This window comes from Haemaphysalis longicornis, unplaced genomic scaffold (assembly GCF_048455015.1).
Source record: "Haemaphysalis longicornis isolate Haplotype H1 unplaced genomic scaffold, Haemaphysalis longicornis Haplotype H1 scaffold_4, whole genome shotgun sequence".
NCBI lineage: Eukaryota > Metazoa > Arthropoda > Arachnida > Ixodida > Ixodidae > Haemaphysalis > Haemaphysalis longicornis.
Window position 1 is genome coordinate 19,472,707 of NW_027526361.1, and position 23,547 is coordinate 19,496,253.

The 23,547-nt window shown below is 52.0% G+C and overlaps 1 protein-coding gene across 1 annotated transcript in view; it reads left to right on the plus strand.

The window, feature by feature from the left end:
- The window catches only part of Nsl1 (non-specific lethal 1), a 102,024-nt gene that overhangs the window by 42,806 nt on the left and 35,671 nt on the right, over positions 1-23,547 (plus strand). Inside the window, exon 2 of the mRNA XM_077706098.1 lies at positions 8,535-9,469. Within this exon, the coding sequence (XP_077562224.1) occupies positions 8,535-9,469 (935 nt within the window). The remainder of the gene's footprint in view (positions 1-8,534; positions 9,470-23,547) is intronic.

Genomic DNA, 23,547 nt, shown 5'->3' on the forward strand with positions numbered 1-23,547 from the left:
AGCGGGCACCCCGCCGGGCTTGTCAATCGCATTTAGGGCTGCGTTTCTGTAATGTACGTCAGCGTTGAGCCACGAACGCTACTCCTTCAGCAGCAGTTGGGAGGACGTTCCGTTCGCGTTTGACAGTTACGTGGCAGTGCACTGCCTTCTTCGGCTTGAGCCAAATAAACGGTCGCCCACAGCGTGTGCGGAATCGAGCCAGCGTAATATATGCATCACTTTTCTCGAGCTATACCTGTGAGCTCTCACTATGAGTATCCTCGTACTTAGTCGCAGAGGCAAGGATCTCGGCGTAGTGGGCCGACCGGATGCCCTGTGAGTAGTAGCCGGATCTGGGCAGTCGCCGTGGCACGCGAGTCCGTGCCCTAATGACGGACCGAAGCGAAGAAAAACCGGGGAGCACGCGGCGGTTCGCGGCTGACTGGCTGGCCGGCGACGTTCTCGCCCTCGGCACGCTCCCCTGCGTCCGCCGTGCGGCCGCCACGCTTTCAGCGGGATCGCTTTCACCCACTGACCGGCGCAGTTGCCTCGGGATCTTTTCCTCCGTTTCCTGCGGAGGTCTTGCGTAGTTCTGATTCTGCGCCTGTGTGCTGGACATGGGCATCACGTTTGTAACGGTGCACACTAGCAAAGCGCGAGGATCGCGCAGTGTCGGGAGAAACGCGCTAGTGGTTTTTGCAAAGGGTTTTCCGTGTTCGAAGTCGTGCTAATGGTTCGAACACCAGGTTTTGTCTCGTGAGTACAGCGTGTGATTAGGGAGGAACAGCAACCCTTGGGCTGGTACTTAGGTTGAAAAGTAGGAAGTCCACAACGGCGTTCTTCTTCTCATCTACAACACAACTGTAGAGGACCGCATAGCTAATATGACAGCCCGTATTTCGACATTTGGTTTAAGTGCAGAGCTGGTGAAAAAAAAAAAAAAAACCGTTCCACTCAATGTGAAAGCTGTCGGAAGTGCAGAGCAGTGATTCGCCACAATGGGCTGCAGCACCGTTATCCGCTTACTGCTGCCACCAAATGCATTTCAAATTTCGCGCCTTCGCAGTGCTTGCGCCAGCGGCAGTCTGTTCTTTTTGTGCTTGCTTTAGTTTCGTATACTGGAGCTGTTTTGCGTCATGTCGAACGCGCCGTTCTTTTCTTGCGCGGCCGGAGCCTTTCTGCGTCGTTTGGAATGCGCCTTTTATTTCCTGCGCGGCCGCTTTTTTCGCTTACTATCGTAAAAACCAACCAAACGAGCACTTCTAACTAAATGAACGCGGGGGCTGTCGGTTATGTACACAGATTTTGCCTGAAATGTACCTGCAGTTTTCCTTGCGCTAAACAGCGGGGAGATGTATGACAAGCGCCAGCGTTTCACGAGGTTCGAACGGTTATGGTTTTTTGAAGCCTCGGCGGGACTCCCTGACCCCGGCACAGAAGGCTCTACTTGGGCCCCGTTAGCGAGCTAAGACGACAAGACGAGCCCATAAAGTGCTCTGCACTTAAAAAATTTAACTGACGGATATCCAAGAGTGCGTGAGCGCCGCATACCTCTTTGTCGGGAACTTGAGGCTCTGCCCGTTGAGCACGCCTTGCTCCGAGCCCACAAGCGCACGACACGGTGTTTCTCGCACCTCGCACGCCCCTCGTCACCGTGACTGCCGTTCTAGCACGTGCGCTCTAACCGTCTCGGCGGTCACGGTTTATCGCTTTAGCGGTGTCGTTGGCTGCCTGTCCTTCCGTTTTTTCGATAACCAGTGTCGCCGTGCCCTCCCCACTCCATCCTATTATAGTGCGCCCACACGGCGCTGCACTTGATTCACACTCCTGGTCTCCTCGATTTGGCTACACTTTCTGCACCAGTTCAGGCTGTGCAGCACTCGCGCACTCGATTTACCAGTGCAGCTTGCGCCACCTGCACTTCGGCCCTCGATTTGACGCCGTGCTGCACCAGTTCTTCTACACTTCTGCACTAGCCCCTGTGCGAGTTCTCGTCTCGTGCAAGGTGTAGCGTGCGAAAGAACTGGCGCTGCACTTGCACGGCACTTTTGTGAACTAGTGCAGAAAGTGTAGCCGAATCGAGGAGACCATCCGCTTCACGCCGGGCGCGTCAGGCAGCGGGAGGTGACGAGAGAGGTACAGACATTCATTTGGAAACGAGTGGTTGAGATTTGGCTACGGGCGGGTCCCTCCGTCCGGGGTTCCGGTCTCTTGCGCTTCTCTCCGGGCTCGAAGAACCAAGTGCGTCTGAACTCCAGGATCGGATCTGTCTCCTATAGCTCGAAAGTGTTTGTGGTGTTGGTTGCTGAGGGCCATATTGGGAGCATGTGAGGCGGTGAAGCCGGCAGCTGCGCGAACGCAGCGCCACCTCTGCCTGCTCGCCTTGACGCCGTCCCTCTCCGCACGCGCTCTGTCGTTTTCCATCCTTCTATCCGCACGTCGACGGCACAAATGCTTGCCTACACGCACAATGTGTGGCTCACGCAATAACTGAAAAATATTGGCGCTTCCCGCGCCAGCTAGCTCATCTGATGCAGTGATTTCGCGTGGCGTGAGGCACTGATTTGTCGCTGCCTAGTTTGGATAGACATCCCTAATTTGTACTACCCCGTGGGAACGTTTTTGAACTTCCCCTCGCCCACCATCAAAGTGACCTCCGGGTAAGGACCCCGCCTCTCTGCCTTTTTTTTTCTGATCTGGGAGTTAATATCGCTGTTATCGAAAACAATGTTCCGTAATTTTATTCGTAAAGTGATTTTCTTGGTTATTGTTATTCCTATAGTGTTAATTTGCTCGCAATGGTTTCACTGGCTTCTCGCGCATCTTTGTGCATTAGCACTTGTGTCGTCGAGTGGTGCGATGAAAAATTCGAGGACGCCTGAGCACTTTCGATGACGTCGTTCATTGCCCCCCTCCCCCCCTCAAATAATTTCTTCTTACTGCCAAACCTGTTGCCTTTTTTTTTTTTTTTTTTTTCAAGCCTGTGCGTTTATTTTTTCTCCGCTTAGCACATCTTTACGTAGGCTTTTTGCGAAGCACACCAGCTCTGCAAGAAAACCAGACGCACGAAAGGCAGCACGTAAATGTTTGGGCGACATTTAGGTCAAGATCAAATCGTGTGACGATGTGACATGCATCACCATAAAAGCCAGCCTCAAAAGCCGGACATTGGACACGTGTGGGCGACTTTAGCTGCATGTGCAGACTGTTTGCCATTATGAGTCGGGTCAATGTAGGTCAAGCCCGAAAGGGGACACTGGCGCACTCATTTATGGCCACTGATGTAGACGGTCCAGAGTCCATCAGTGCGTACACACCGCACGTGTGAAATTGGCAGAACAAGTGTCTCGTGGACGGCAGCGCGCTCATTCCGTCCCCAGTAATGAGGAGCGCTTACGACACGTGTCCAGTGGTGCGCATGCGTTATCTCGTTGTACTCGTCATCCCTCTCTCTTTGCAACGTTTTCTTCTCTCGGCTGCTGCGACTGAAGACCTTGGCCAGCAGCCCTTGTTGGCTCTACACATACGTCTTAGCGTGGACGTTGCTTGCTGCTCACTTAATTGCTACTTGCCATGCTCAAATCTCTCCTGTCGTGCTGGGCCCGACACACATTTCTGCATCGAAAGACACAGCCCTTCCGCCAGGTTCACTTTTATTCGTCTAGAATCGTCGAGCTGTGGTGGTGCAGGGGTTCCGTGCTCGTGTCGCATTCCGGAGAACCCAGGTTCGGTTTCCACGCAGCGCAAAATTTACCCATTTTCTTTTCGGGTAAATGTATCACAATGCTCACTCGCTTTTTTGTTGTTTATAAGGGATTTCCTACAGCAACCCTTATTGACCTGTGCTTTATCATTTCATTAGTCGGCCATTTGGTGCCCCATGTGTCGGCTACATTGTCGGCCAATATGCTGGATTTTCGACCAACATTGTTAAGCAATGCTTTCGCATTAAAACGGAATCTTTTGAGCGCGCTTTCGTCGTGCAACAAACAAATCGGTCAAACAAACTGCACAGAGTGCTGTGCACTCCGTTTCAGTTCAAATAAACGTTTCATCTCTCTCTCTCTCTCTCCGTCAACTTATTTGCACTCCGTCAGTTTATTTGCAGTGCCGCCGTTGTATTTTTACCGGCGCGGCGACGGAAACTTGAGCTACCAGCGAATATCTTTGACGTCTACGGACAAATTGCGACCGCAAACGTTAAAGCGCTTCTGCACGAAGTGATGCTTCGTTCCAAATGGTTTCGGGATGTAGCGGCTCAAACGGCTTCGAAGGTGCTTCTTTTTTTTTTTTTTCCTATCGACCGGTTAATTTCAGCGGAATCGCTCTCGGGGAGGAAAACGTAAAGGCGTCGTTTTTCTTCCGGCGGCGCTGGCGAACACCGTCATTGCCTTGTGCAATGTTGCGCCGTCGGACGCTGGCTGCCCTCCCCTCGGCGAGGGCGCGCTGCCGTAGTGCCGGTGCGTGTTCGTCGGCGCCGCCGCACAATGGTGCGCGTGCGAGAAGGGTTCCATGAGCAGCGATGGGCCTCGAGGTGATTGACTTCCCAGCGATGCTTGGCGGGCCTCCGCTTGTTTTGCGCGGGGCGAGCTTTTTCTTCGTTTTTTTATCCCCTAAGTTTGCCGCGCTGCTTTGACTGGACGGCGACCTTGAGTTTGTTTTTCGGGACGGAGCGAGGGAGGGCGAGGGGTGGTGGAGGAGAGAGGGCGTTGATAGGGTTACCGTTTTTCCCGCCGCCTGCTTTGGTGGCGCTGCCTGAGGCTCCTCCGGGAAGCCGCGCAAGGGGCGAGCTGCCAGCATCCTTGTAGCGTCGGATCGGCCGCGATTGATCGTACCGTCGGTCACGCACGGGAGCACAATGCAGTATTGACTAGAACAAACCGTTTGCTTGGCAGAACTCGGGCGATTTAACCCACATCTGATCTGTCGCTCTTCGGCCGTCTCCTTAAAATGGTTGGACAGCAGTACCTCACGTGGGTCCGCGAACACGATTGAATGAACTTGTAACGTTTTTTTTTAAAAAGCTGTACGATATTTTACAGTATTTCAACGCACAATTTTTAACAGCTGTTAGCGCCACCTCTCTCTGGTTTTCATACAACGTCAGTTGCGAATTTTCGTTGCTCAGCCCGATTGTCTTGAACAACGTCGTTGATCATAAGAAGGAAGGCTAAGTTCAGCAGCTTAATAGTGGTGATAATAATGCCTTTATTGATGGGGTAAATCAATGCAGTAGAGAGGCTTCAAGGCAGTATCTCGCTTATAGCGTCAAAATCATCAGCTGCAAGCAATTCGCGTGTAAATAATAATGAAAACGGATGTGTCTAAGAGCCTTTCTAAAGTTATACTTTGTATGTTGTGAGCCCTGTGGAGATACATTAAACATTGCACGGACATAGTGGTCACGGCGGAGTCTTGTGCCGTATCTTGTCCCACATAAAGGTTCCTAGGTCTCGGACGCGAGCAGACACATGGGCCTTGTACCGGCTTGACAAAAATATTTTAAAACAGCCTCCTCCTACTGTTTAGGTAAGGGCAAACTGGATTACATTGCACCATAAAAAAAAGCAAATTTCCGGTAAAAAAGGCGTGTCTGAAAATTTCTTAAAGATAATTTATGCCGTTCATGAAATAATAGAAGAATGTGTGCCCAACCCGCCATCTCTGGCTTGGAGCGCGCGCGTGACACAGTCTCCACTGCCAGAAAAAGCGTGCCGGTTTGTGTTCGGCGCGTTTTCTTTGACACGTTGAAAAATTGGACGATCTTCCACAATTTGTCTTGTCCCTGGAGCACGAAACAGCTCATTTTAATCCTTCTCTACTCCACCATTTACTTTGTCACTGAACGTGAAATATTTTTAATCCTTGGGTAAGTTGCGTGGAACAGCCTATGCAGTCATTCGGCAGATTTGGTTGCGTAATTTATTCAATGTTTGCTCGCTTCTATCCGGCGCGTTTTAATGCTGGCTGTAGCGTCGAATAGGGACGTGGGCGTATTGTTGAGCGCTTGCCTGGAGTACACAGTAGTTGAAATGCGTGCTTATCGTAGCTCCTCCTAGCGAACATTAGCCAACCGCACGCGACGACGCGTTTAATGTGCCGGGGACTGGCGCAGCGGCGCGTTCGCGGCTTCCCTCGCTCGTCGGCTCCCGCGTGCGCTGGCTGCGGGGGGGGGGTATTCCATTTGCCGCGTGTATTTGCCGCCGTAATGTGCTTCGCGGTATCGCCATTACGCTGATGCGTATACGCGGCAACTCTGGTCGTGCATTAAGGTCACTGGGCCTCTACATGAAACCAACGAACGGCGCAGAAAAAAAAACAAAAAAAAAACGTGGCGCTTTTGTTTTGTTCCGGCCGTGCGCGCTGTTCGATTGTTCTGCGGTATTTAGTTATTTATTTGTCATAGAAGACGGTGCCGAGCCCTGGGAAGACGCACGTCATGGTGTCCCCCTCGGTATCGCCTCTTTAATTGGAGGATTAGCCCTGCTAACGCGAGTCGAGCTTCTCTGAGTCAGAGAGAGAACACAGGTTGGTGAATGACTGCAAGCCGACTCCCTTCATCACGGTAGCGGAGTCGCTATGTCGACCAGGGGGCGTGTGATGTAGGAACAGAAGATGGAGCTCATTATTCGAAGTGTTGTGCGCCATTTACCATTTGCGTTTACAGGCGCGCTCAAGATTGGTACTGGGTGTTGGAACTGCACGATAAGGACGCCTGTATTTCGTTTTTCAGCTACTCAGCTGGTGTTCTAGTTTTTTTTTTTTGTGTGTTGTGTGTGTGACGTTCCGTGCCAAGTGACGTACAGTCATCGACTAATAAAACGCGATCATGAAAATATGAACCAGAACACGCAACTAGCGCGGTTTCTTTCCAAGTTGGTCAAATTGACACGTGGCGAAAGAACAGTAACAAATTTGGGAAATGTGGCTACCCAAATGTACTAATACCGCGTCATTATTGGACCTCCAGGGACAGTATTTGTCAACTTTTTTTGTGTGTTCTGGGGCGGTATTCTCGTGTTTTGTCCGTTTCAAAAGTTCCCGTTTTGAGCAAGCCCTGATTGGCTAAAAGCGGACACCCGGATGTGACGCCATGCAAGCACAACGGAGCTATGGGCTGCGGCTTCTCGGAGCAGACGATTTTTCGTCGCCTTGTTGTTGGTTCGCTGGCAGAACAATAAATACATAAAAGATAGTTTAAGATTGGTTTAGTCGTTTAAAATGCGTTTGCAAGAACAGTTGCGCAAAACTCAACCCAAAGCCCGCCTACAACTGGAAGTACGTCACAATAAAACGGACAAATACGAGAATACCGCCTTTGGCTTATATTTTTTCTCATAGGATACGTGCCTTCCATAGCAAACAAGGACTACAAAAGGATTTCTGGGTGGTATGCAGTTAAAGCGCTGCATTTTGTCTGCACATTTTTTGTCATGTAGCGCTTTTTTCATTTTACACAGTATAAAGGGGAGGTACTTTACCTTGGTGCAAAGCTTGTATACGTGCTAAGTTACACCGATAACCGTGAAAAATAATAAAAGTTAACCATGGATGCGCTTTGACAGCAATTTTGGTTTTGATGAGGAGCGTCTCTCTCTCCTCGGTGAGAGAGACGTCTGCTACATCTGAATCTCTGTAGCAGCAACCGAAGTGACCGTGATAAACTTTCCAGGTCACATTATTTCCTCCTCTCCACCGTTGTGTGTTGACTAACGGGATATATGAGGAGGAAACAAAAGTTCGCAGGGATGGTGCAAATGCGCTACACTATGAAACCAGTTTTGCTCCTCTGTGAACCTTTAAAGGGACCATGAAGACTGCATACATGCTGTTTTTTTTATCTGAAAGAACCCAAGCTTTGGTAACGATTGCGGCATCGAAGGGAGTTGTTTTCTCTTAGGTCCCAAACATTTGGCTACTTTAAAATCTCCCACCACACTGCGTGATAAGAAAAGAAAGAAAAGAAAAGAACACAGGGTAATCAATGTGTTGTCTCCATCCTAGCATTGAAGTGGTGGGACCAAACGGAATCACGTGCTCAATCATATGCCATGGCTGTAACCGTTGTCGACGCACGCGCGTGGCACTAAGTAGTCCCTATGACGTCATAAGGGCAATGTGAGGAAGTTGCCGGTGAGTTGCCTCTCTCATCGGCTTTCGGTATTACTGTTGTAGTTGTTTGAAGCGGTCTTTAAAATTGGCGTGATTGTTCTTCGTGCATTGCAGTCTTTCGACCGAATAAAACTTGCATTTTGTCTTCATGGTTCCTTTGATCGCCGCAGGTATTCGTTTATTTCGATTTTAATGCAGAAATTTTGTTCCCGAGAGAACACTGTTCAGCCGTGGGTCATTGTCAGCAGCAAAGCTCCCACTTCCGCAAACTTGTTGTCGACAGCTTTCTGAGCGAGGCGATGCGCCTTGCTTACAGCGAGGAAGCATTTTTCGCGGCCCTGTTTCGTCCATGCCCGTCCCGCACGACGTGCACGTCCGCGCCCAACTTTGGCGCGCGGCCTGTGCCGGACGATGCTGAGCGCTGTGTGCTTGGTTGCCCGCAGCCGGCAGACGGCGACGTGGCGCTGGTCCCTGGATCGCGCCGCCGTGGCCTCGCGCTGGACGTGGCTGCAGGCGCAGGTGGCCGACCTCGAGTTCCGCATCCGGCAGCAGACGGACCTTTGCCGCCAGCTACGGAGGGCCAAGGGCCCCGTGCGCCTCGAAGGCGACGACCAGGCCGCGCTGCCAACGTTGGCGCTGCCGCCGTCCCCGGCGCCCGTGGCCCTCAACGGGGAAGCCAGTGAGGGCCGGGTGTCAGCGCCCAAGGGCCCCGAGACCCAGGGCTGCGCCGCGGCGGAGGGGGCCTCGACCACGGTGCTGTCCCCGGCGGGCAAGCCCAACGGCCTGGTGCTTCCGAGCCCGCTCGAGCTGCTCTCATCTCCGCCGACGGCCGGCGGCGGCTGTGCGCGGACTCGGCCGCTGGCGGCTGGCTTCCGCAAGCGCAAGGTGGTGGTGGCCGCGTCGGCGCTCGCCTCGGCGCGCAAGTCGGCCCGGCTGTCGGCCACTGTGCAGTGTCCGTGTCGTTCCGTGTGCGGTCCCACGTCACCGGGGGCGGCAGCCGCCGGCTGGGGCTCGGGCTTTGCCTCCTCGCAGGCGCCGCACTTGCCCCCGCTTGCGCCGCTGCTGCCACCGCCATCGCCCCTGTCTCCGACGGCCGCGCCGACCAACGATGATCCTTCGTCCAGCACGTCGGTTGAAACGCCGCCAGAAGTGGCGTTGCCGCCGTTACCTGCTCCTCCACCTCCTCCGCCTCCTCCCAGCGCGTCCCCCGACTACGGCGGGGACGCGCCGGGAGTGAGCCTGCCCCCGCTTTCGCCGTGCCTGGTGTGCGGCGGCCGCTACAACAGCATGCGGCCGCTGGACGCCGAGCTCATGACGCGCCAGGAGAAGGCCTCCCTCCTCGACCCGGGCTTCCACCCGGTGCTCTCGTTCAGCTCCGGTGAGTGCTCCTCTCTTCCCGCCCCCGCAGGGGGGGATTCCCGTTTCGGCAGGGGACGCCGACGCGTCACTTGGCGCCTGGCCTTGTTTCTTGTGGCAATAAGGAGGTTTAGCTTAGTGGCTAGCGTACGCTACGTTACGGCGGTGGGTGAGCGGGATCCTACTGCGCATGCGCGCACAGGGGCGGCGAGGAGGCCGCACCTGACCGGAACGAATGCGCGGAGTTCTAGCGTAGCGGCTAGCGTACATTAGGCTACGGTCGGTGGGTACCGGGAGCCGACTGATCAGGTACGCCCTCGTTCCCTGGAGGCGAGCGGCCCGCCTCGCCGAGTCCGGGAAGGCATGCCAAGTAGGGTCTCGCTACCCGCCGACCCTGGTGTAGCGCACGCTTGCAGCCGCTAGGCTAAAACTGCTTTTTCCGCCGTTGCTTTTTCTCCCCCTGGACTATTGTCTTCCCTAGACTGTTAAACGTAGCAGAGAACAAATAATGTGTTACTGTGCAAGCCACTGAAGACATACACCACATGAAGACCTACTCACTGGAACCTAACTTTCTCCCGAAAAAAAGTGTCTCGCTAAATGCCCAGGTGTTGTTTTCACCTGTTGTATTGTTTTTCACACGTGACTCAGCTATGAACGTACTTCACTTGTGTTGCAAACCTCACCGTTAACTGGAGGAGTTCAAAATGCTCAGAAAAATTGCTTGCTCACAAAGAAAGAGCATAAATACAATTTTTTTTTTTACTGATGCTGCTAGTCTCAAGAAGCCTATTAGGGGGTGGGGGGGGGGGGGGGAGACATGGGATAAAGAAATGCTGAAGCAAGTATATCTTTCTTCAAACCCAAACCAAAACAGTAAGGAAAGTCACAATTCTTCCCGCATTTAAAACACTTGCAGGTGCAATAATGTAAAACCGTTACGTCAATGACGACTAATTTAACAAATGCAGCAGCACCAGCGCCGTTAACTCATAACCCCTTTTCCCCACTAAGTGGCTTTTGCCCTCCTTTCTCAAATGAAGGCTTTACTACTACTACTAACAGCATTGATAATATCTAGGTTGGTACGAGTGTAAAATAAGTAGTAGTGTCACATGTGCAAGCTGGTGTAATAAGAATTTTTTAAACCTATTTGAAGTGTGTCTGTTTTTGTCGTGTCTCGTCTCGTGGCAGAAAGTCGTCTTCTCTTAATTTTTCATGGTATAAGGGAATGTTTGAAAAAAAAAATGTAAGCGTAATTTGACCGGGACGACGAAAGGGGGGTGTGGCCTGGTGTTCCCTATTAGAATCAAAACATCTTTAGTGCAGCAAATGAGCAGTATTTATTCTAACGGTTTTGCGGTGCTGTGATAGTCATTGCAAGTTGTAGATTAGATAGCACTGCAGCTTCGGAATTTCATGATCCGTGTACGTACAAACCTTGCTGCGGTCTTTTGGAAGTTATCCATCTCGGTAGACTGGTAGATGGTTCGCACGCAGTACTTCCTGGCTCTGATATGAGCGCTAAGGGATTATACATACGCGCAGCCACTTCAGCGGTTGCGGGGCCACTTTAAGAAGCGCAGTTTTATTTCTGCTGGCCGCGTAAATATTGGGCATGCTGTTTTTATATCTGCAGAGTTTGCAGCCCATGGATACTTAAGTTATTGAATAACCCGTTCCAAGTAGTTTACAGTGAGTTCAAAATTAAAGGAAAGGACTCGAATTTTGTTCGTTGTCCCCTTCTTGTTGCAATATTCGTTTTCCTTATAGTGCACCTGTCGAGAATGTTGCGTTGCTGAATTCAGAGTGGTTCAGTCAGTCTAGCTAGACATTTTTGAAATATATTAACCGCACGATCCTAGTGACATAGCGAAATAAGTAACGCAGAAAAATGAGAAAACTATGAATGCTCGTTGCTCTTCCCATTTATGTGCTGTGTTCTCCGGGTTGCCCTACTGTCCACAATACTCCATATTAAGCAGTCGCCTGCATACTTTCTGAAATGCCGTTCTGAATAATTTTGGAAAAAGTACCAGTTGTGCCAACATTTCTGGGTGCCGAGTATATTGGAAGCAACCAGAGTCTTTCGCGTAATACTGTGGCTCTCGTGAAGCGTTGTTTTGTTCCCCCATTTACTCCCTACTTCTGTACTGCTAAAAAAAAAAAGGCCGGTAGTAGTTTTCACATGTGTGTTGTGCACCCACTGATGGTGTATATATCCGCAGATATAGCCACTATATCTGCGGATGTAGCCACTGTATCCGCTGCTGATGGGGGTGGTAGTAGTAGTAGTAGTGCAAGCGATGGAAAGGCTCGGGAAAGCGCACGACGAGAGCACGCTATTGACATGCGACTGATCGTGACGACGGTCGCACAGGACTGGTTTTCGCGTCGGGAGCTAGTTGTACGAGCCGTACGACGTGCAACTGGCGAGCTAGATGCAATTGTACGATCGTTGCGACCGTTGTGCGGCCACAGCCAATGAGAGCACGAAAGTGTCATTATAATGTCGTCACTGGGAAAACTTCTTTCAAAGCACGGTGGAGGCGCTAGTGGCTATTCGAGTATTTTGAGGGGAGCAGCGTGGGGCGCGCTCAAGGAGGTTGTATAAAACTTCATATACAAGTTTTATACAACCTCCTTGGGCGCGCTCTCCGCCGACGCCCTTCCACGAAGGAAGAAAGGGCTCCCGCCAGAGGTCCCTACAGCGCATTTCAGGACGCAGCACCCTGGCAGCCATGACCTGGGTTTTGCGGCGTAGGCGTCCGCGTAACCGAGTGACCGAACGCAGAAGCGGCGGCAGAAAGAACACGGAGGGGAGCGTATGGCGAAGGGTGAGCAGGAGGAAGGCGGCACGCGCGGCTGTGGCGTGATCTCTTTCACTGCCTCCCCCCTCACTTTTGTTTCATGAGTCGCCGCCAAGGAGTGCCCTCTCCCAGATATTTTCCCCAGACGCTGTTCCATTCGCCGCTAATACAAACCACGTGACATTTGCGCGGGAGGTTCAGACGTGTGGCAACAACACGCTGGCCGGCGGCGGCGACGCGTTGCAAATTATCACGCGATCACTTTCTGAGACGCGGCAGATATGCACCGCGATCGAGAAGACTGCAGCTTGTGCAGGGCCTAAATTTCGCATTGGGGAGTATTGTAATCGTCAGTGCGTTTTTTTTTCTGCCTTCTATATTTTCTTTTTTTTCAGAAGTGGTTTGATTGAAGGGGTTAACGCGCCGACGCAACGCAGGCGATGAGGCGCGCCGTAGTGGAGGGCTCCGGATTAATTTTGACCACCTGGCGATCTTTACTTGCGCCGAAATCTCGTCCACACGGGCGTCGTTGTTTTTCGCCTCCATCAGAAAAGCGGCCGCCGCGGCCGGGAATCGAACCCGCGGCCTCGTGCTCAGCAGCGCAACGCCTTAGCCACTGAGCCACCGCGGCGGGTTTGTCTTGAAGTGGTTTGAAGTGGTTTGTCTCTGTGGGTTAGGTGGCTTATGGCTGCGCGAAGTTGGTGGTGACAAAAAGCTCCAGCGAACACCTCGTAGCAGAGAACATAGAGATTACGCGGCACGCGTCGCAGTGTTAATGTAATAACACTTCATTTTTACTTCAAGTTGATAAATGTTTTATTTTCGTGCTCGTATATCTCTTGCACAAATCTAAATCGGCCCGCCGGGGTGCGCTTAAACAGGGAGGCAATTATGGAGCGACGCCGACGATGCATCGCACGCACGCGTCGGGGGCATGTGTCTCAAATTCACCCGTGCGGCTAGTCGTGGCAGCCATATTACCGACCAGCCGTGCATCCCATCGGATGGCCCCGTCGTGCATGTCACGTCTCGCGATGAACTCGCGGGCGATCTGCGTTTCTCGGCACGGGAGCCGGCTCGCTAGCGACGAGTGATCCTGAGTGATAGTGCTCGCCGCCTTTGCGGCTTGCCGCCGGTGATACCGTACCGCCGCTCCAGTTGGCGCGCCCTCAGCGTCGTTGCGGGGAGTCCCGACGGTTTCCTTCAGGGGTAGTATTCCTCTCGCACGCCTGGCCGCCATCTGGATAGTACCCCTCTCCTGCCGTTCTTCGCGCCCACGTCGTCTGTCGCGTGCTTTGCGGATTAACTTGCCTCGGCGTTGCTCGTTTACTTCGAGTGTTTTTTGACGTCGCAGTTCGTGAAAAGCAGCGGAGCATTTTTTTTTTTTTTGCGGTACCCGTTAGTGTCTTTGCGCACGAAAAACCTTTTCACATTCGTTTCTTTTGGGGTCCGTTTCACGATCTTCGTGTAGCGCTTTAGAAAACTGCGACTGGAATTATCCGTGGAGAGGGGCTGCATCAGCCGATGACGGCGGTGCATTCAGGGTCAACAGTAGTTACCCCCGCGGTGCAGTGAAGGTGTTTCACGGCTTCTGCCGACACCGATTTGGTCGCTCAGAATGACAAACCTCACGCTTTAGATCGAGCGCTCAGGCCATCTTTCTTTCCGGCGGCGTTGCTTGAGCCTCCGTCGGGAGGAAGGAGGGGGCTTCGTCGCACTGTTGGCTACTCCTCTTCACATGGCGAAGCTTCTGCAGCGCTGCTCGGGAACAGGTACAGCTGCAGCTGTTCCTGTCTTTGTATTCAGATGTAGTGCAGGAAAGAATATGGGTTTGGGGTACTACGCCGTCGTGTTCTTTTTGAGGCGTGGGCATCCCTCACGCATACTGGCGAGAACAATTGCGTCAGCAGAGAAGCGCAGCCAGAACCTGTCATCTGAAGTCCCATTGGCCGCGGCGGCCTCACAACACACCCATTCACGTGGGTTGGCAAGTGACAGCGACAGCAGCCGTCAGACGCTCACGGCAGATTCACCAATTTCTATCTGGCTGCGACGCCAACATTTCCGCCCACTATTTGCGCACACCCACTCAGTGGAATTGGCCATTGACGGTGACGGCCGGCGTGTGAAGATCGTGGTCAATTCACCAATACCTGTTGGCAGCGATGTATAGCAATTTGTTGATTCCGGTGTTTCACAAAACTCGGTATAACAGTATAAAAAAAGAAATCACCGGCAGGATTCGAACCTCTGTCTGGTAGATCAACAGAGTTTAAGTCGGTCGTCTTTTCCCACTCGGCTACGACCGTTAGTTAGTACCCGAGACTCAAACGTCTTACTCACTCAGCTGTGACTGTGGGGAGAGTAATCACGCCACCTGCTCGACACGGAACACGTGATAGGGTAGGGTACACGTTGCCCCTGCGGGCGCCTAGTTTAAGTGTGCGCGTTCCGCTCGTTCGTTCTGCTTGAACTGCTTCTTCGAATATATTCTTCGCCGTTATACCAACAATGAGGGAGTAAAGGTCGTTGCGGCAGCGAAGAAGCAAATCAGCTGCAATCGTGCACTTAGTCGTAATGTTCGTGAAGGTTGCGTACAGGTTCGCTAACTTCAAGTCTTACGCGTTAGTGTGAGCTTCATTTTTTTTTTAACGCTGGAAGTGGTTCCGCTGTCCACTGTGCTGTGTATGGTAACTAAGCACGTTAAGCTGTATGGATGTGGAGTAAAATTACTCTTTGGTGTATTTTTAACGCCGGCGCTAAAATTCCCGCGGTCAACGCAGCCACGTATTGCATCCTGATATCGCTAGTCCGAGACTCTTGGGAAAAGGCGCGACGTGCCGCTCATCAGTGCCCCGTTGCGTAGTCGCCCTGGTGTTTGCCTATAATTAGTAGACGCAGTTCGCGGTGTGTTTCTTTTCAATACTGTCCTGCCCTGTATAGCCCTTCGGAGCGGTACGAGCTCCGTCTCGATTCCATCGATCGATGTAGACCGCTGCCCTTTTCCGTGATATCAAGACCCAGGAGCGCTCAATCGCGGAGTCCATTTTGTTTGGTTGCTCTCTTGACTCTAGTAGCGCTTCTCTCCCGCCGCCGAGAGCGGCTGCTAAAGTTGTTTGGCGGAGCAGTTGGCCGCTTCCTGCGCAACTGAATTTGTTTTTGGCTTGTGACGTCCTTATACTCTTACTTCCACGGCAACAGCCATACACACCAGGGCTTATTGTTTGCACCCGCATACGGCACGTTCTTGGAAGCGCGCCGTATGGGCTTAACGGTGTGACTGTTACATATGGCGTGCCCTAGACTTCCTGTCGTGGCCGCTTGCCGGCGTGCCGGGGCCTCCAACGATTCTCAACGGGGGTCTCCTCAAAGTGTCACGAAGGTCTGAGGAAGTTGCCAAGGGCGACACGGCACCCGTCACCGTGCTCGAACTACCGCATCACGTTGCTACAATTCTGTTTATTTATTTTTTTTTTGTCGTGAAGTACGCTGGTGAGTTTCGTTCGTGTTAGTGTCCGAAGTATTTGTTTCGAAGCCAGCTGACTGGCGGCAAGTAAAACTGGAAGTCCCTTCTTTGCGTGCACCCTAATCTGCTGGGAAGCGGCACCGGGAAAAGAACCGCCTTGGAGGCATCCCGGCATCGCCGTCCAGCAAAGGCCGTGGTGGTCGCTGCAGGGCCGGTGCGACAACTTGCTTCCTGATTCGCAACACTGCAGTGTAAGCGTGCAGTCGCCGAGCTATCAGTCCCATGCACTGCTTTTTTCTACTGCCTTGCCACCGACTAATCGCGTTCTTTCCGTCTGCGTGTGGAAAGCGGGAGAGGGCCGCGCGCGTAATAACAAAGTATATCTTCGCTCTTCCGCTTTGTTCCTAATCTGGGCCGCTGTCGTTTCGACACCGGGACTTTTCTCTGGCCTGGCTATTAACGGCCGGCGACAATCGCCGGCTCACGGAGGTTGTGCAACCGGTGCCTCGTTTTGAATGCCAGTCCAGCGTGTGTGTGGTGCTCGCGCGCGCGCCTTTCCAACCCGTGGGACGTTGCCAACCGCTCCGCTCCCTCGGCGACCTTGTGGCTGTCTCCTCTCTCCTGCACCCCTCCCCTAGATCGTGCGAGGGGGGTCGTTCCGTCACATGACTAAGGACTTCCTCTCTCTCTCTGCCGCGTTTAGCGCACCTGTTGCACCCCGGGCCTTTGTACCCACACCCCGGTCGCTGTGTGGCCGCCATTCATGCCAGCCCTCCGTGACTGAATGGCCGTGCCCGTCGGCAGGTGTGGAAGCCTCGCCCTGGAGCTGGATCTGGTTGTTTGTGTTGGGCTTAGAGTACTCCCATGCGCCCCATCGTTTTTGTAGGCATCTCCCATTCACCTGCAACGACTGCTCTTTCCCTGCGCTGCCCCCAATACATTTTTGCCACCAAGTTCCCCGATGTCATTCCTCCAACGAGAGTTGTCTCCCACTTTTAGACCCTCTACTTCTCCGTAGCCACTCTGTGTCACCCCGGTGGCCCGCCGGTTGCCAGTTCACCGCATCATCCGCCTCACCTGTACAGCCCAAATCCACTTTTGTCTCTTGATTTGAGCTGGCATATCTTCCACCCGAGTTTGCTGCCTAATTTAGGACGTTTGTCTGCTATCTTCAAGCATTCCTATCGTCCCATGGCTCGTGGGTGGACTGGGGTTGCGTTCAAGGGGCTTAGTAGGACCCCAAGCTTCTGCCCAGTTAATCACCGGGAGTACTACGCGTTGGTTGTCAACCCTTGTTTTTAGCCGCTCATGTAGCCTACTATTCAAGAGGTCTCTCTCTCTCTCTCTCTCTCTCTCTCTCTCTCTCTCTCTCTCTCTCTCTCTCTCTCTCTCTCTCTCTCTCTCTCTCTCTCTCTCTCTCTCTCTCTCTCTCTCTCTCTCTCTCTCTCTCTCGTGCGCTTCTCGCATTGCTAGTCTATCCTGCTTTCAATGAGGTGGCAACACTGCGTTATTGTGTCTGTATCTTGTACCTGTGGTTCCCTGCTCCTTGCTGGTTCATCGAGGGTGTGCTTTACGAACAGAAGTGACCCGAAACAGTCAGATGTTAGCAAAATCTTTGTTTCCACCACTGAAAGTCAAATCGCGTGAAGGTAACCTTCGCACTGAACAAAGATCAATTCATAGGGCCACAGATCTTAGGACCTAGTTCCAGCGCCCTTCGTTGGCGCACACCATGCTCTCCTCGCTGCATAAGGGAAGATCTCTCGCACGTAAGCGTTAGTTTTCGGTTCCTTTTTTTACTGAATTAGCGTCTCGACTGGGGCCAGTTGGTTCAAGAAAGAAGCACAGACAAGCGCTGACTGTGCTTCTTTCTTAGTCCTTGCCATTTGCGCTGTTTTTTAAGTCCTTTTTTTATTTCCCCCTTTGAGGTTTTGACGCATTTCGGAATTACTCCGAGGCACGTCGATGGGAAGAGCAACGTCCCATGGTAAGAGAGCCCAAGTTATGACTCGAAGACCGCCCCATCCGCTCGCATAAGAGGCGAAGTAAAAGAAGAGAAGAAAACAGTAATTAAAAGGGGCAGTAGCCAACAGTTTTGGCAAGCGTTTGACGTCACTTGGGCAATATTTTTAGTTTGTGTCGATAAGCGGCCGCACGGGGAAAAATGGCGAATAAAGTTATCCTGATTCCATGCGCCTATGGATAAGTGAGGGAAGTAGTCTGAAACAGGCTCCGCGTCAACTGCCTCGTTTGGTTTTCTACCGGACACTAGTGTCACTAGATAAGATAGAGTACCGTCGCTGATGCACGCAAGTGAGCAACGGCGGCCATTTTCGTGTTTATCAGAGTTGCCAGATTGCCGCTAACTTTGACGAGGTCATTTGTAAACAACACTGCCGAAGGCGCAGCAACACGGCATCTTTGGATGTACTTCTGCAGCTGAAATGCTTCGTAGCACGTTATCTTTGATTCGCGTTGGGAAGCACGCCAGTGGCGCGCAGCCGCAGAGCAGAGAGGACAAGCTAAGCCCTTACCAGAGTTGACTGACTAAAACGCATAATCAACAAAATGGCGGTGCCCGTGAACCGTGGCAGTGTAAACTAACGTCACGTGATGCGAACTGACTAATGATCACGACGGCGGCACTGAACAATGGGAGAAAAGAGTGCCGATACTCTGTAACCTTATTTAGTGACACTACGCGACACCTGAGTGGAATGCTTACAAATATCGGGCTAGCGGTACGAAGATCAAACCGGTAGCTGTGGTATGTGCTCGGGCCTTTCGTTGTGGCGAGCGACACTCGATCTCCTCCTTCGGGTCTCGTCGACGTTATTGTCGGCACCTGTCGTGGCATTACTGCGCTCTGCTCACTCGTTGTTCACCGCATGCAGACCCCGACCGATTGGGCGAATCGGGGGAGAACCGAAAGATGATGCCATAGTAGCACTACCACCCGGAAAATACGCACTAATCGGAGTTTTCATGTAGCAATGCACCATTCTTCGCTGGAGAGCCCAAAATATATCCGGCAAGTCGGAGGTACTATTTAGAAAAAAAGTATTCGTCGATTTGGTGTCGAAACCTGATTATTCTTTCAAATTGACCAAATCAGTCGTACGCCTCTTTCCTGAAAAAGAATTCACTAATTGCGGAAACTATTGTCTCACAAATTCTCCCACGATGTGCACAAGGTACGCCCTGTTTAATTCGTTTTTTTTTTTAATGTGGTTAGATTGAGGGAGGGAGGGCGCGTACTGCACTCTTAGGCAAAACGGACTAAAACAGAGACTAATATACAGCTGTTAGTCCTCGCGGGCAACAGTTCATCTTCAATGGGAGTATCTGTAGCAGAATGTGTGCCGTGTGCACAAATGCGGGCTAACTGTTCGTCCCCGCCGATCTATAAGGAGTAACGGGAACACGAAACGCATGCATTTAGTCTCTCAGCTGCGTCGTTAATCTCCTAATGGCGTCGTCGTTGCCATTTCGCGTATATGTCTGTGGACAGTTTCAGATTTCCAAAACACAAGTCATTGCGGTCAGTGGGTCTTTTACATGGTGCCACTGGAAAAAATCTCGATGTTAATTATAAGAAAAGTGCCTAGGGTTAATAGAGAGGCGGGTAATGGCAAGGAGCGGCGATGCGTTATCGACAGACGCTTCTCGGCGAGGTTATGTTGATACGCTGTGTTGCATCCGATTCAGGCGAGGTAATAACGGCTAATGAAAGATTTCAAGCCCGTCAACAATAACACAAATATTAGTGACAATAGCAAACGTTGATCCCCAATCGTAATAAATATGTATGTTTCACAGACGAGAAAAAACGCATTAGTTGCTGATGACAACTGCAAAATGAAATTGTTCGTACAGGTAAGCGCCTTGAAGTTATCTTTTACACTCGGTACATAATTGCCTTGTGCACCAAAGCTATGACAGTGCTGCAACTGCTGTGAAACCCAGTTGCACCTCCCAGTCCCGATCGTCTAGCGACGCTAACTTGAAGAATTCAGGCTAAGCAACACATAATTTGGTTTCGCCGATGCAGGAAATTGTCTCTTTCCTTATTGTGACACTCACACAGACGGACCGCATTCACACACGATACCTAGAGCACTTAACGCATGTATCGAGTACTAAGAATACACTTAGTTCGCGCTAATTTGTGCGGAAACAAATCAGTCGTCCGATCACCCAGCCATCTATCTCAACAGGCGACGAGTTGATTGCTCTTTACGAGAAAAAAACTGATTGTGAGGCTGTACTTAGAATCGAAATGAGCAATGGTCCCTCAAGTTAGCAAAGCGCTAAGCGCAAATAGCGGTCACGGTCGCTTGCACGGATAGGAATTCCGGGACCAGTTGCAATCCGCCTCTTTCATTGCGGTGTGCTGCCACCTAGCGTGCCTAGCGGAAGTTGAAGCCGTAGGGTTTGCCGGCGTTTCCTCCGGCTGCGTTCTCGTTGTATGCACGGCAATCCCACATTACGGCGAGGAGCAGCCGAAGTTTTTCTTCTGTGTTGGTGTTTTAACGCCTTAAGACGACAGCCCCTGGTCATCACATAATACCAGGCGGCTTCTTATCACTTAATGAGGGCTGGCAGAGAAATCTCGGACAGATCCGTGTGCCGTCCGAGTGGCAGCTCGAGCAGTACTTGGAGTCGTCTGGCATGAAGTGCGATCGCCAGTTCAACAAAGGCCGGCAGTTCGCAAAATGCCTTTAAGCGCTGGACACATGTACGATTGGTACACGCGATTCGCATGCGACTGATCGTTACGACTGTCGCCACTAGTCGTACGCGTGAATTTGAGACGGCCCGATGCGCGCATGAGATGCGTCGTCGGCGTCGCTCCGCCCACAGTTTTTGCACCATGGTCAACTACGACGATCGCTGAGCTGAATTTGTAGATTCTGCGCGTTTGTTCGCAAGAAATGGATAAAGCAAGCAATCGTGAAGCGTTTTCTGCCTTCGGAAACAGTCCGCGCACACGCCGGCCGCGCCTGCCAGCTCGGCACACTCAGCGGCTCGAACCGGCGCAGACCACGGTAGCAACTGCGCTTGTCGCTGCTCTTCTGAATCAATCTGATCGCTAAAAAGTTCCACATGCGAGAAAGTAGGTGTTAGTGTGGTGAAAAATTGTGCTAGGGATTGTTGTCAGGGCTTATTTTAAAAGCGGCGATCAGATATATCTGCCGCGATGCAAGCCTACGCTGACCGCTCGCCGCGGCGCGCGGTGCGCCGAGCAGCCGAGAGATGGCGATACCTGCGCGGAAGCATCGAAACAGGCTACGCAGATGTCTTGGTCACCGATCGCTCAAACGGCAGTTATAACTTAGAGTTCCACACGCGAGAAAGGCTATGATAGTGTAGTGAAAAGTTGTGTTGCGGATTGTCATTCGCAGTTGCACAGATAGCAGCGATCAAATATCCGCCAGGATGCTAAGCCTACAGTTCCCATCACCCGAGCCGACGCGAGCGACGCAAGCCGCCGTAGCCGATCGCGTGCGGCCGACGGGAAGCGATAGAAGCCGGCACCGTTCCCTTTTCGGCACTCCGAGTTACAGCGGAACGCAGCACAAGTTGTGGGCATTGTTCCGCGCACAACGAGCGCACACAAAAAATCAAACGATGTAAATACAACCACGACCTCTTCCCGCTTGTGCGGGAGCTGTGGGGAATGTCGTCTGCTGCCCCTACTGGACTGCTTAGGGACTTGGCCGCTAGGGGATTGCGCATGCGCAGTGGGGTTGTGAAAGAGGCGGATTGAAACCATCACCTGGCACAGCACTACAAGCTCTACACTTGAAGTATCTGCTTGTCAATCAGTCCGGCGGCGTGGTGTAGTGGTAGCGCACCGGGTTCCTTGCGTATAATTGCGGGCGTCGGTGGTTCGATCCCTGCTGGTGGACGACAATGGTTTTTTTTTTTTTCGGCGACTCTCGGCAGTTCGTCCTTGGGGAGTATCGTGACGTGCGCTGGGGCGCCGTCCCGTCACTCACGATGACGCGTACGCCGCCGCGGGTGAAAGGCAGCTGTAATCAAGGACGCTGCAGAGAATGTACCGAGGTACGCGAAGTATTTCAGTAGTGTGGCTCTTTTCGCCGCAGAACATGCTTCGTCATGCCCACATCGAGCATTTGCTGTTTCAATTTCGCGAGCAGGAAGCACACGCTCGTGGTTACGGGAGTTTCCGTTTCGCGGCACAACAACGCATTACCCGTCTCACTCTTTCGTCTGTTCTTTTTTGTTGTGCACACCTGTTCGAGGTTGGGTTCACTTGTCTTACTGAGACCTGCGTCAGCGGACTATTTCGATAGAGCGGGAGGATGGTGCGAGGGAAATGGCGCTTTCACACGCACTTTTCTCGTTACAAAGTGGGCGAGAAATTGGCCTGATGAACTCGGAACATGACCTACGCATTTTACTGCTTGATCCCGTAGGGTAAATGGACAATATCTTCAGTGAACCCATTAAGTGGTTGTGAAAAGGCACTTGGAAGTAAGGGTATTGTACGGGCTACAGAAATTGCTGGCGTCGCTTCGCGTCCCAGTTGGCGCCTACCAGGCAAAGCCTGCTGTGAAGTCGTTTTGATTCTGGTTACAAGTAAGAAAATGGGCGCCGAAAACAAGCGACCTCGAAAAGCCTGCGGGGTGTCGCCAAGGTATGCGGGTCAACAAAGAGGACTCTCTAGTCACTAATACCCCTGTCACACGGGCACTTTCAATCGCGATTGAAGTGAATCGCGATCGAGTTTTCGAGCGCGCTCGACGCAGTGCCGCTGCTACACGGCACGTTTCAATCGCGATCGAGAAGTTGCGCGGGTTGCACTCGTGTACGCCAGATGGCGCTAACAATGTAATTGCGGCCGGTGTCTGGTAACTTCGCGCAGTCGTAGGTATACGTAACTATGTAAATATTACCTCACGCTTATTTGGGTCAAGTTATTTGACACAATTTGTAGCGTTAGTTGAAGTTGTCACATTCTGTGCCATTACTGATCGGGCACGAGAGTATCGCCGCTTTCGTTCGATCGCGCTTGGAAGCCTCGATCGCGCTTGAGAAACCAGGATTGAGTTCGAGCGGGATCGAGTTCGATCGTGATTGAAACTGCCGTGTAGCAGGGGCCCGATCCGGATTGAGCTCGATCCTGATCGACTCAATCGCGATTGAAAGTGCCCGTGTGACAGGGGTATAACGTTGCTTGCAGAACTGAGACTTGGATCCCGGAAGCAACTCGCATTGAGTGACTACGGCGCTCGAGCGTCACTGCGGCCACCGATCGAAGAGGCGTTCGCTGATAGGACTCGTTGAATTGAATTGAATTGGAACAACTTGCGCATTTGTTCTTTTTCTTTTGGCCTAATGGCGGCTCGGTGAGCTGGAGGTCGAGCATTAGCAGCTCGTTGTGCAACCCCGGGCCGTTGTTCGAATATTTCCGTACTAGCAGGAGCAAAACGCTTGCTGCGCGCGAAGGTTTGGTCATGACGGAATACGTTGACCGAAAATAACTATTTTTCTGATTCTCTAACGAAGCACTAATGCAACGCAAAAAGAAAGGTTCGACCCGTATTCTACTTAGTAGTATTCGAGAACCACCTGCTATGTTTTTTTTTTTTTTACTGGCTTCTCTCGAGAATGACAACACATACAGGAAAGGACGGGACGAGCACAATCTCGCGCTCGTTTCACCGCCGTGGGCAAAACTATCTCCGTGGGCAAAAACGCCAAGGCCCAAGACGCCGAGCGCATGCAGCATAGAGCTCAGAATTCGTTGAAGGAAGCCACAAAACAAGCACTGAGACCGTCTTGTGGATGATTACG